General features: G+C 40.8%; 1 protein-coding gene across 4 annotated transcripts in view; it reads left to right on the top strand.

The window, feature by feature from the left end:
• LOC146834561 (vitellogenin-1-like) overlaps positions 1-12,492 on the top strand; it is a 977,187-nt gene that overhangs the window by 479,552 nt on the left and 485,143 nt on the right. For all 4 annotated transcript variants that reach the window (XM_085601961.1, XM_085601964.1, XM_085601963.1 and 1 more), the window contains one exon: positions 1,926-2,073. In XM_085601961.1, coding sequence (XP_085458087.1) covers positions 1,926-2,073 — 148 coding nt within the window. The remainder of the gene's footprint in view (positions 1-1,925; positions 2,074-12,492) is intronic.

A 12,492-nucleotide genomic window follows, 5' to 3' on the forward strand; every position in this document is an offset into this window, starting at 1 on the left:
ACTTTAATTCCTCTATTATTCAGAAAACCTTTGGTCCTGGGTGGAGTACAGCGAACTTGCAGAGGACTATCAACATAATTTCTTTTCTACTTCGAGACAGAAATTCTTTAATTGACCAATATATGGATAAGTATAACATAAAAAGTAGAGTTTTGGTTCAAATTTAGTAAAGTTTTAAACTATTATATAAATAGCGGCCACAAGCAAGCAAAATATTAACATTGTCCAAATTGAAATTTTGTGTGAGGTTCGTCTGCAGGCACTTGTTTAGCAACTTCTTTATAGAGCACACGAACCTCAATATACATTTTTTTGTGTGGAAAAAGATATTTTATATCAGTATCACATAAACCAAAACATATGTAACTGTATTAATGCCAGAATATATTGCACGTCAGTTATCCAAATTTCACAACTTTATACTGTCACTGTCAATATGGAGACTTGACACAATGTTGGACGAGACCCATGATAAAAGCAATCTTTGTTACAAACATCACTTATGTGAGAGAGGCACCTAAAATGTACATTAATACAGTTCACATTGTCCAAGGGCACGCATGGCTGGGAAACCTTTCTCTTTAGCAGCTAGTTCACCTGAAACTGCCCTTTCATGGGCAGACATCATATGACTTATTTTTCGAAACATTTAAGTAAACAACACCTATATTGAGCCTTGCAGACCCTTTCCGTACAATGTACTAGGCAATGCTATGAGCTGAATGGTTTATGTAGATTGGCATTATGTTACTGTTCATAGATATGTTTTCGTTCGGCTGTGAATAAAAATCTCTGACCTAAAACAGTTTCAAGAAAGTTGCCTCTGACTTCATAGCTCAGTAACAGGGCACCCACTTCCAGCTACTTGCTGTTGAAGTTTAAAAGAGCAGAGGTTTCAACAAGACATCCTAACAAACCTCCATTGCCACCAAGCTATCAAAGAGATGTATGCGCACTGCCCATAGCCCCGCTCTGCCAAACATCACGACAGGACAGTCAATCTGCACATTCATGGGTTTATTAAACCCAGCCAACTTCTGCAAGACCCTAAAAGACGTGTTTCTGACCCGAGAGAGGGGCAGAAATACATACTGACTGTCCTAATAGAAGAGCACCTCCTGGTGGCTGGAGTCTGAACCAATGAGTTGCTCTAACTGTAAGGACTCGATGGCACAGTTGATCATTACATTTTGATAAGTGAGAGGTAGAAGTGTGAATTGTAGGTAATACCCTTCACCGGATGCCATCTTTCTTTTCCAGTTATTCAAATTATATTCTCATACCAAGTTAAATTATTTGAATTGCAGGTTACCAACCTTATTTCTCACTCTATTTATATAATTTCATCACATTCTATGTTGTGTTTTACATAGGCTGATAAAATTTGAACTGACTGGAAGAACTCGCCAAAATTGTATATTTGTAATAATGTGTAAACTTTTTCGATTGCATGTTTCATAAAGTAGTGAGACTCATATATGTACTGGAATGTGTGCCTTAGTAGGTGGTGTATTTATTTGTTTAAAATCTAAAAAATTGTAAATATGCAGTAAAGCCAGTAGATTTTGCATAAAATGTAGAGGTATATCTGCTCTAATATATGTCCTGGAATGTGGTATGTAGTAGGTGGTGTATATATTGTTTAAAATCTCAGAACATTGTAAATAGTCAGTAGAGTATGCATACAAAGTGGAGGTATATATGCTCAATATCACTATTGTGTGTGTGTGTGTGTGTGTGTGTGTGTGTGTGTGTGTGTGTGCGTGTGTGTGTATGTGGGCCACAGTGCTTAAACATAGAAGTTCAATTGCATGTCTGTAGCCAATAATTGTACAGTGGAAAGTAAATTGTGAAATATTGAACACGTTTCCCTTTAATATTTTCTTTCCATTTGAATAACCACAACATTTTACATGCTGTAAAAGGGTGAAGGCATACTCTGTCACGCGGAATGTTGAAGATTTGGCTGGAGCCAGAAAGATTCCTGTTGTTCCTTATGGATCGATACCCAATGTATGGAAGGAAGACTTCAACTCAGGAGAAATGTTGACAGGAGATCACTCAAAAAACATGGTAAGACACCACTATTGTCATGGCTGTAATGAGATGATGTACGTCTAGTGAGGTACTAAGCGCATTTATATATTAGCTAAGCAATGTCCTTTAAGGAAGGGGCACCACGGTTAATTTCTGATTGGACTGAGCCACAGGGCCTCAGGTAAAGTGAAGGATCCGCCTCTGCCTACCTGTCAATAACTACCTGGAGTGCCCCACCGTTTCCCTCATAAGTGAAACCCTTGTTGAAATTTACAATGAATTTCTGCAAAATTTGTTTTTAAGCTGATGAGTAGCTGGAATATTATGTTGGAAAATAATAACTTTGATGCCATATATTTGGGCATTAGAAAGCACATTTACCTCCTAGTTTATCTTATAAGAATGACACTAAAACAGCGGAGCATCATTAGTTTTCTATTAAAATGCATGGCGTTGATAAACATGTTGGCAGGTAACACGTTATAATTAGCATGTCAAAACGATGATGAAAGGCTTTCAACAAAATTTGAATATTTTGCTTGGTATAATGGCCCTATTTTGAGTTTGGCAGGCGGCTCTCAGTCCAATGAGGGCGTGAGAGGATGTAACTTCCATCATAACATCTGCTGTCATGGCTGATGACTGCCTGACAAATTTAGAGATTTCCACGTTACTGGCAGAGATCTCTGTGCCTTTGGAAACAAATGCACGGTAGCTGTTTTTTTCAAAAACAAACTATGAAAGCAGGAGACACACCGCATAATGACTGGCCTTGAAACAGTGGGGTTTTCCACCAACTGTGGGCATCTTTATCATTTTTATATTTTTGGAGCTGGGAAAGAGCCTAATTTTCTAAAAAACACTCTAAACTTTGCAAAAAAAATAAAGGGACAGAACACATGTAGTGAGTGCTGAAGTGGAGGAAAGAGAGTTGAGCCGCGTGAAATTTAGCTAACCCTTATATGCCTGAGTATCACTGAGGGACTGTGGCACTGAAGAGTGGAAGGAAGGAGGGATAATAACAAGTCAGAATGCAGGATCGGTGACATCAATGTTCAGCCGGGTGGGTTACTGTTTAAACCATGTCTCTTCGGCAGTAGGTATAAAAAATTGATACTTCTTGCTCAAATATGGTATTCCTATATACAGAGAAATGGCCCCAAGAAAGAAAAGTGGAAAGAGATAAAGAAAAGGTGTCAACAAAGACTTCTTTTTGTGTCCCGAGCAAAACGTGAGACAGAGGACAGACCCGAACGGGTGAAAATTGGAGCTTTGGAAGCACAGAGTTCAAACAATGAATCCCTAATTTTGATGACGCTTCATGACCTACAGAATATGATTGAGGAAATAGAATCTAAGGAGACATTGATAAACAAGGCACTAGCATCATTGAAAAAGAGAGTGATGAAGATTGAGAGGGTGTTGCAACAGGTGTCAGTTTTAATGTCTCATGTGAAGACTTCAGTATGTAACTAGAACTGACTAAAGAGCAGAGTAATTTCAAGAACTATAGTGTCCCTATGATGATCCATATGGAAGCTCACCTGGTGTGTATTAATAAGGCCATGAGGACTACTGGGAGTGCCTGGCATTTTTGAGTCAGAGAGGCCTCTTTTGACTTTAATCTAGAGCTTTTTTGAGAGGAAAGTTCTCATCTCCACAGTACATAAAGTCTGTTCACTCCTTTTAGAGGTTTGAAAAAGAAAAAGGAGATTATGGTGACTATGGTTGCTTTGCTGAGCTGGGCCTCATAGTATGAGGTGATCCTCTGTGAAATTGAACCATTTCGATAGCATCCATCAAAACTAAAGGTCTGCTATAACAACACCCACCATGTGTTCATAGATATTGATGCCACCAAAGCCTTCCAAGATGGGAGGCATAATGACTATATGAGGTTGACTAGGACTTCAACCTGCTGAACTTCTTTGTCAAATTCAAAATCTCATTTCTTTTCCTGTGCTGTTTCAAGCGAGATATGCTTGCTACCTAGCGAGGTGAAAGGGGTATTCCTTTTTGCAGTTCCAGTTCATGCCTTAACTTGTGAGTTTAAATGTCTGGACTTCCTGAGTGGGAAAATATTAGAAAACTATCTTGAACTACCTGTTCCCCACCAACCCTGCACCCCACCTCCACCACCTTAATGTCCTTCTACCCCTGTGCTCAAGGTGGACAGGGTATAGATATACCTCAATGGTATGTTTAGAGTTGTGTTGAATTTTGATATTCAATAATATGCTTTTACAGTTACTTTAGTGAGAGTTTTTTGCTTGGTTATGAATTGAATTTGAAAAAATGAAAAGACAAGAGGCATTTGGCAAAATAGGAACAAGTTGGTTTAATTAAACACAGTGGCCAGGAGATCATCGACAGAGTAGCATCTGAAGATAGTCTCAATGTACAGAAGTTTTGGCTGATTATATATACAGTCTGTGAGGTACAATACATCAATTTCACATTCTTAGAGAGCATGTGGGTCCGAGTCTAGTCATAAATTATAAGTACAACCATCTGATTACATAGACACAGGTGGCTCTCAACCTCTGGGAGAGCTAGTGTGGGCCAGTGTGTGTGTGTCCAGATGTCCGGCATGAGGAGCATGTGATCACTATGGGCCTCATGTAGGTAGCCCAATACCAGTCGGTAACGGCCGATTTTCGGTAAATATACGTTACCGACCGGTATTTAGGCTTTTGCTATGTAGGGGTATAATTTCTGTATTCGGTAATTTACCGAATCGGTAATTTTACCGATTTGGTAAATACCGAATACAGAAATGAGATGTAGGGGGACTGTGTGGTGGGTGTGGGGATTCGTTATTTACCACCAACTAATAGTTGGTGGTAAATGACGATTAGGTGTGAAAATGCATTTTTGTGCCCTGTGAAGTGTGCAATGTGGCAGACATACATGCCCCTAGGGCATGTATGTGCGCCACATGTGCACACATGGACGAATCAGGGGTGCAACAGGGTGTCAATGTGACACCCTGCCACCCATGATGATGCCTCCCCCATTACCGAATCAGTATTTACCGATTCGGTAATGAGGCATGCCTTCCCATTGATTCAATCAATGGGAAGGTATGCCCCATTACCGAATCGGTAAATACCGATTCGGTAATTACCGACTTACTCCGATTCGGTAACATTTACCGAATTATTACCTACATACACTTTACCGATTCTTAAATACCGAATCGGTAAAATTCGGTATTTAAGAATCGGTAAAGTGTATGCCACCTACATATGGCCCATATGTGGTGCGGGTGTTGTGCCCTGATTGTCTGAGTATTCCTAACTCCATGTGGCATCTAACTTTGTGGTATTTTGGTAAGGTCAGCTTTTAACCAAACTTGTTTCATTTGGGCCAATTTTCTCTGAACAGTTTGTGGTGTGGCTGCCTATCTGTGGGATTGATCAGGGTTTTCCCTGGTTGCACATGTATCTTCGATTGTGACTTATCAATCAGTCAGTCTGGCGTTTTGACATTGTTGGACCTACACATTTCATGGTATACATTGACATCGCATTCACCAATATTAACAGTCATATGCATGTAATGGATAATGTATACTAGAATTTCGTTTGTGTGTTGGAGTTTTAAGTTCCTGATATCTGGGAGGCACTGGGAGTCTCACACAGATTGTATATATAAACTATATGCATTTTAAATTATTGCATTCTTGGCTAATTGTTTATACCATTATTTTCAAATAAGTAAAATAATCTTTCAAAGAGGATAGTTAGATCGAGCAGCAAAATACTTTTCTGAGTGATTTGCCTTCACAAAAATAAACGTATCATTAGGGAGTTACAACTCAGTTCTAGAACACATCATAAATCATTTCCTTAAATTGTAAATTATATTTCAGTTAATTGTATTTTGTTGGTTTATACTTTACTGTGAATGTTGAGTACATGCCCGGCTGCCTACAGATAAAGAATGAATAATTGAATTAGTGCTTGTTTGTTACTGCATAAAAAGAACACAACTTCTTCATTTTTAGTTTTCTTGATACTGTTATCCTGTTATTTGAAATGTTTAAATCAGCGAAAGGAACGTTTGTCTAAAAAAGGTACATTAACCAGTATGTGTTGTTAAATCGCAACCCCATTCAGTATGTATAGTTTATCAGTTTAGCTCTTAACAATATGGTAGGTATTTTAAAAAACAATTAAAGACTTCATTAGATTGCAGAGCTTATATTTTTTTTGTACAAACTTTTAACACTTTTAGAGTATGTGACAAACCCATAGAAGAATTGAGGTAGTTTTGAAAGCCTCCACTATTTCTAGAAAGCGTACCACCTCAGAACAGACCTATTTTGTATCCACATATTCACTGTACCACATAAGAATTTGTGCAAATATATGGAGTTCTCTCCGACTGCATATGTTCTTTTCTCATTGCAATATTTGTTCTGCTGTAGAGACATGTAGGTATATATAATCTAACTGTATACTACAATTCTACCACTCATTGCTCTTTAAAAGTAATCCCTGACTGTTCGATCTTGCTAGCCCCAAAAAGTCAAAGCACATAAAAAGGGTATTTTGGCAATTCAGGGAGCGTGCAGAAGTATTTGGCTTCAGTAGTGCCAAATGCCATACTTGTCATGGGGATTGTCTGGTCTACTTGTCCCTGAGCAGCACATGCATGTTAAACAGACATAGAGAACTGACATTGTAGACAATTTCGATAGTCTTTTACAGCAGCAGGGAATGGTGGGAGGTGATCTGTAGCAGAGAACGTGGAGACAAGATATGGCTGGTGGATTATGGAAGTGGTGGGGCCCAAAAGCCCTATTCAACACTCTGTCTCGGGCCTTGCCAACCCCACGGTCAGACTTTCACATTGCACACAAGCAGACATGCATACACATTCAGTTTCAGGCACGCACAAGGACTTTCACACATGCATACATATGCACGCCCAACACATAAACGTTTTGAAGACAAAAACGTAGCCGCCACAAACCCATGACTTCTGACTCCCATGTTTGTCACCAGCAGCCAGAGTGAGGCCCAGGAGCTTCAGCCTTCCACCCAATCAGAAGCTGGAATAGGGCTGAAAGTAACAGAGTAGACCTTTTTTTCTATATTTCAGGTTATGATAGGGCAAGGAGCCGTGTGATTGACAAGCCCTGAAGTTTAGTTTTCTGACATGCTGCACTGCAGGACGCTAGTACAGCATGTCAGATACGTATTGTGTATGTGTGAGGCCGGGCTGTACAGCCCCAACCTGACACATATGCAATGCAATTAGTGAAGCCCTCTTCTGCTGGCGAGGTAATATTATAGCTTTTACATCCAAACAAATGATCCATGAGCTCGTTTGCTTTCATATTAAAGCTGTAATATGCTGGGAAGTAGTGGCAGATGGAGGCAGTGGGTCATCGACCTGGCGCCCCCTACGGGTAGCGCTACTGCTGGAGGCGAAGAAGAAACATACAGGGTTAGGGATTTAGGGGGACAAGAGGTATCAAATCAAAAGTTTAAAGTCAAAGACATGCCATTGTATATTGTCAATTGTCGTTTATGGGCAAATGTATAGAAATGTTATTAGTTGGATAGTGGTGGATGCCAGATCAAACACGACTATTGTAAAAGGGTAGGGACTTTTGGGATGGTGACCTTTGCCTGTCACGCATCTCTGGGCTAGTTCATTTTATCATTAATGCAAAACGTCTTCATTGATACGAGAAGATTGCATTGCCATTAGTATTGTTCATTCATGAGAACAGAGAATAATCTTCAATTGCATTAAGTAGGTTTTGGGATTGCAAGACACAGCTATCTGACAGCTTATTTTAAAAACTCAAACGCTAGTTTGCTGAACCACAATGAAGACATTTTGTCGATATGTCTGGCTTTTCCAACCTGGAGATAGAATGTGGAGTACGGTACTGTGTGCTAGGCATGAATCAGGTCCTGTGTTCGAAGCCTGTTGGGTCCAAAACAGCTTGTCCAAATGGAGGGAGGGGGATTGAAGGGACTAGCTGATGTTACAATGATTGCGCTAGGCTGAAGAAAGTCATCTTGTGTGCCCTGATGCAGTATCGCTGCAGCACCCAGAGTGAAGCGCTATTCAAAAGTGCAGGAGTGAGTGCACATTTTCATCTAAATACTAAGAAATCATTGTTCCAAATGGCACAATGGGCGGAACTGAGGGAGGCCTCATCATATAAGAAGACCCGAAGGTTCTGGGAACTCATAACGCGGGTTAGGAAGGGGGCATGGAATATTCTGGAAACTTATAACGGCCCAGTTGCTTGGGTTCACCATTTTTGTGACTTACACAGCGTCAGTCCCATAGGCTTGCTAGGTACCACATCGGCTTGTGCAATTGACATTCTGGCTCCAGAAGTAGAAAGAGCATTGAGCGCTATGAAGAAGCATAAGGCACTGGACCCTGACCTCGTGCCTATTGATGTTTACTGTGGGGAGCCCCATTTCTGGACTAATATTCTTAGTAAAGTGTTTAGCTCAGCACTTGCTGGTAACATCGTACCATGTTGTTGACATTCAGCCACTATCGCTGCAATCCATAAGAAAGCCCATCAAGGCAGCCCTTCCAACTCCCATCCATCTCGATGGGGCAGGGAAAGTTCTTGGAAAAGTTCTACTCAGTCGTCTACAGGGTTGGGTGGATTCTCTTACTATCATGACAGAAGTGCAAGCTGGATTTCGGGCAGGGATAGGTACCATCGATCAGGCCCTTTGCTTATAAATAATTTTGCATAAATTTGAAGTAATTAGAGAATCCTAACTGTATTTAATTTTTGTACACTTGAAAGCAGCCTTTGCTCTAGTTGACCTGGAGAAGCTTTGAGGATCTCTGGTAGACCTAGTGGTTGATGCTACCTTGGTGAAGTCTATAAAGGCTCTTCACTCTGGTAATATGGCTAGAGTCAGGTATGGGCCAGGAGTGGAGTGAACCAAACCCTTTCTGGTGGGAAAGGACACTAAGCAATGAAGGGTGCTGATGCCTTTACTTTTTAGCCTCTTCCTAAATGATGCAGCACACTATCTGGCGGACGAACCACTTGAAGTCCCCACTATAGCTGGAAGGAGGGTTTCAATACTACTGTTTGTGGACGAAGCAGTACTGATGGCTCGTAGAGAAAATTCAACCCACAGGCTATTAAAACACTTTGTGTATTATTGCAACAAAAAATCACTGACCATCAATGGTAGCAAAACAAAGAGTATGGTACTGCAGCCGTCCTCTAGTTGCAAGCAGAAATCTTTGATTGATTGTGTGCCCGTAGAAACTGTTGAGCAATTTCCAGTTCAAAAGATTTTTATTGGATAAGTAAAGGTGTCAATACATGAGAAAAAAAAAAAAAATACAAACATGTCTTCAATTGGAGAAGAAAGGTAATACATGGTAGTGAAAATATACAATTAATCAGAGGATAACAAGGGTTTGAGGCTAAATATCAAAAAACAGCACTGGTAATAATGAAAATTAAAGTAGCTTATATAAAAAGAATAATACAAATGAAAAACAATGTCACTCAGGGAGGCTTAGAGACCTCTTGCTGAATAGGTGATACATGGGAAGAGCGTTTAGCACAGATATCTAGATACAAGGTTACAGGAAGCCATAAATCATGTCGTTTAGCAGCTAAACTAAGGGGGTGCACAAAGACAGTGTCTAGCCTGTGATTATAACACACATTGTACCACCATGCTTTAAAAGAGATATTCGTAAAGTTTTTCCAGTTGACGGTGATTTGCTGGAACGCAACAGCTAACAACAAATCAACAATTTGCGTATTAAGATGAATGTCATCCCAGCAGGGAGAAAGGCTTCCTAAAAAAATATTGACCAAAGAGAAGGGGAATGTAGTGTGGAATATGGCATTGATTTGGGCCCAAACTAGTGTCCAGAAATTTTTCGTGAAAGTGCAAGAAAAAAGCATGTGAAAAAGAGTGGCGTTAGGAGCAGAACAGGACCAACAGAGATCAGGTGTGGAAGAAAATCTTTTATTCAACATCTGGGGAGAGAAGAGGAGTCTGTTGTAAATGAAGAAAAGAGTTTGTGTGAGGGAGGCAGCCCTAGATGTCTTGCGAAGTTTGGTCCATAGTTTATCCCACAGGGAGGTGGGCCAAGAGATGGCAAAATCAGATTCCCACTGTTCCTCAACTTTGGATTTTGGTCTGGGTGTGAGAATCGTATGGAATGAGTGGTATAATGAGGAGGCTGTAGGGTGAGTGCGCAGGAAGGAATGAAGCTGTGAGGTAGGGTTGGGAGGGCGAGGATGCATGGGGTGGTTAGAGAGAAGAGCATAAGTGGACATGACTGCATTTTTAAGCGCAAGATACTTGCAGGCAGAAGAACGGGGAGATGGAAGTGTTGACTGAGAACGGAGAAGGATAAGAAATCAGAATTAGAGAAGAGTTGAGATACCCAGATTAAACCCCTCTGTCTCCAGGTTTTCCAATAAAAGGGTTTGCGATTGATGGTTATACTGTTGTTGTGCCAGATGGTGGAATTGAGAAACTCTGCTACAGAGGAAGGGGGGCTTGGGGAGGTGGAGAGAAGCAGCTTGGCTGTGAACTTGTGAATAGGAATGGAGGAGAAGTGAGGCTTGCGGGAGAATGAGAGGTATTCAGCAAAAGTGAAAGGGGATAAGGAAAGTCGCTCAATGACAACCCATAAGGGGGACGGCTCAGCAGGGTCTTGCAGCCATTGGGAAGCTTGCCGCAAGAGGAATGCCTTGTGGTAAGCGGGAAAATTTGGAAAGTTAACTCCACCTTCAGACTTGGGGAGTTGCAATCTGGACAGGGACATACGTGCTTTTTTGCCGGACCAAAGAAAGGAAGAGAGAATAGTGTTGATTTTCTTAAAGAACTTAGCAGGGATAGGAATTGGGATGTTAGAAATGGTATAAAGGACTAACGGGGAGAGCATCATTTTAATCGTATCAAGACGGCCCCACCAGGAGAGGTATAATGGGTGCCATCTAGAGGTGAGGTCGGACAGTTTTTGGATGCATTTATTGAGACATAATGAAACAGTGTCAGGGAGAGAGGAAGTAATGTGTAAACCTAGATATTTGATGTGTGAGGAGCTCCAGGTAAAATTGGACGCCATAAAGTCCGGTTTAAAGGTGAACTTGGTAAGGGGTAGAATCTCACACTTGTCATTGTTTAGCTTATAACCTGAAATCTGAGAGTAGTCATGGACTTCAGCTAGGAATGCGGGAATGGAAGACGTGGGGTTAGACATGAATAGTAGAATATCGTCTGCGTAGGCAGCAAGTTTAATATTAGTTTGGGAAATTTGGAAACCATGTAAGTTGGGGTTTTGACGAAGCTTTGAAAGAAAAGGTTCCAGGGCCAAATTAAAAAGAAAAGGGGAAAGAGGGCAACCCTGACGAACACCCCTACCCAGATTGAAAAAAGAGGAGACTAGACCGTTGGCGCAAACCGCCGCTCTAGGGCTGGAATACAGAAAGGAGATAAAGGAGATGAAGTGTGGGCCAAATCCAAACCATTTGAGGGCGGAGAAAAGGAAAGTCCACTCCACCCTGTCGAACGCTTTTTCTGCATCTAGGGCAATGGCTGCAAGTGAGTCTTGGAACTGTGGAGAATTGGAAAGGACATTAAACAAAAGTCTGGTGTTATCAGTGATGAAGCGGCCCTTAACGAAGCCAGATTGTTCAGGGCCTAGCAATTCGGGAAGGTAAGGGTCTAATCTAATGGCGAGAGATTTGGCATACAGTTTATAATCAATGTTAACCAAAGAAATTGGTCTGTAATTCTTACAATGTTGGGTATCTTTGCCTTCTTTGGGTATGACACAGATGTGGGCATCAGAAAATGTACCTGAGGAAGAGCCATTCAATATGAAGGAATCAATAAGGGAATGTAGTCTGGGCAACAACAATTTGGAAAAATGCAAATAAAACTCAACTGTGAATCCGTCTGGGCCGGGGGCCTTATCTTTCTTGAGTGATTGAAGTGCTGAAAGTAATTCATCACTAGAGATTGGTGATTCAAGGGCGGATAGATCAACAGGGAAATTGGAGGGTGGTTGGATGGTGGCGAAGAAAGTAGCAAGAGAATGAGGAGTGGGGTGAGTCTCAGAAGAGTAGAGTGTGGAATAAAACTGGGAGAATTGCTCTAAAATATCAACATCCGTATGCTTTAAAACAGAATTAACATCGTAGATAGATTCAATATTCAGTTTGTTTTGCTTGACTTTTAAATAATTGGCTAAGACCTTCCCCGCCTTGTTTTTTCCCCCATAGAATTTTGAACTGGATTTTAACAAATACAATGAAGCATCCTCAGTGGATTGTTTGTTAAATTGCATCTTAGCAGCAATGAGAGCAGTCAAACTTTCTTGCGAATGGGTTGTATAGAAGGAATGTTCTAATTTTTTAATCGTACAAAGGAGATCACTGGTACGTTTACGAGCGTTCTTGCGTTTAGTAGCCAC

The sequence above is a fragment of the Triturus cristatus genome, chromosome 4_2 (genome assembly GCF_964204655.1).
Source record: "Triturus cristatus chromosome 4_2, aTriCri1.1, whole genome shotgun sequence".
Classification (NCBI taxonomy): Eukaryota; Metazoa; Chordata; class Amphibia; order Caudata; family Salamandridae; genus Triturus; species Triturus cristatus.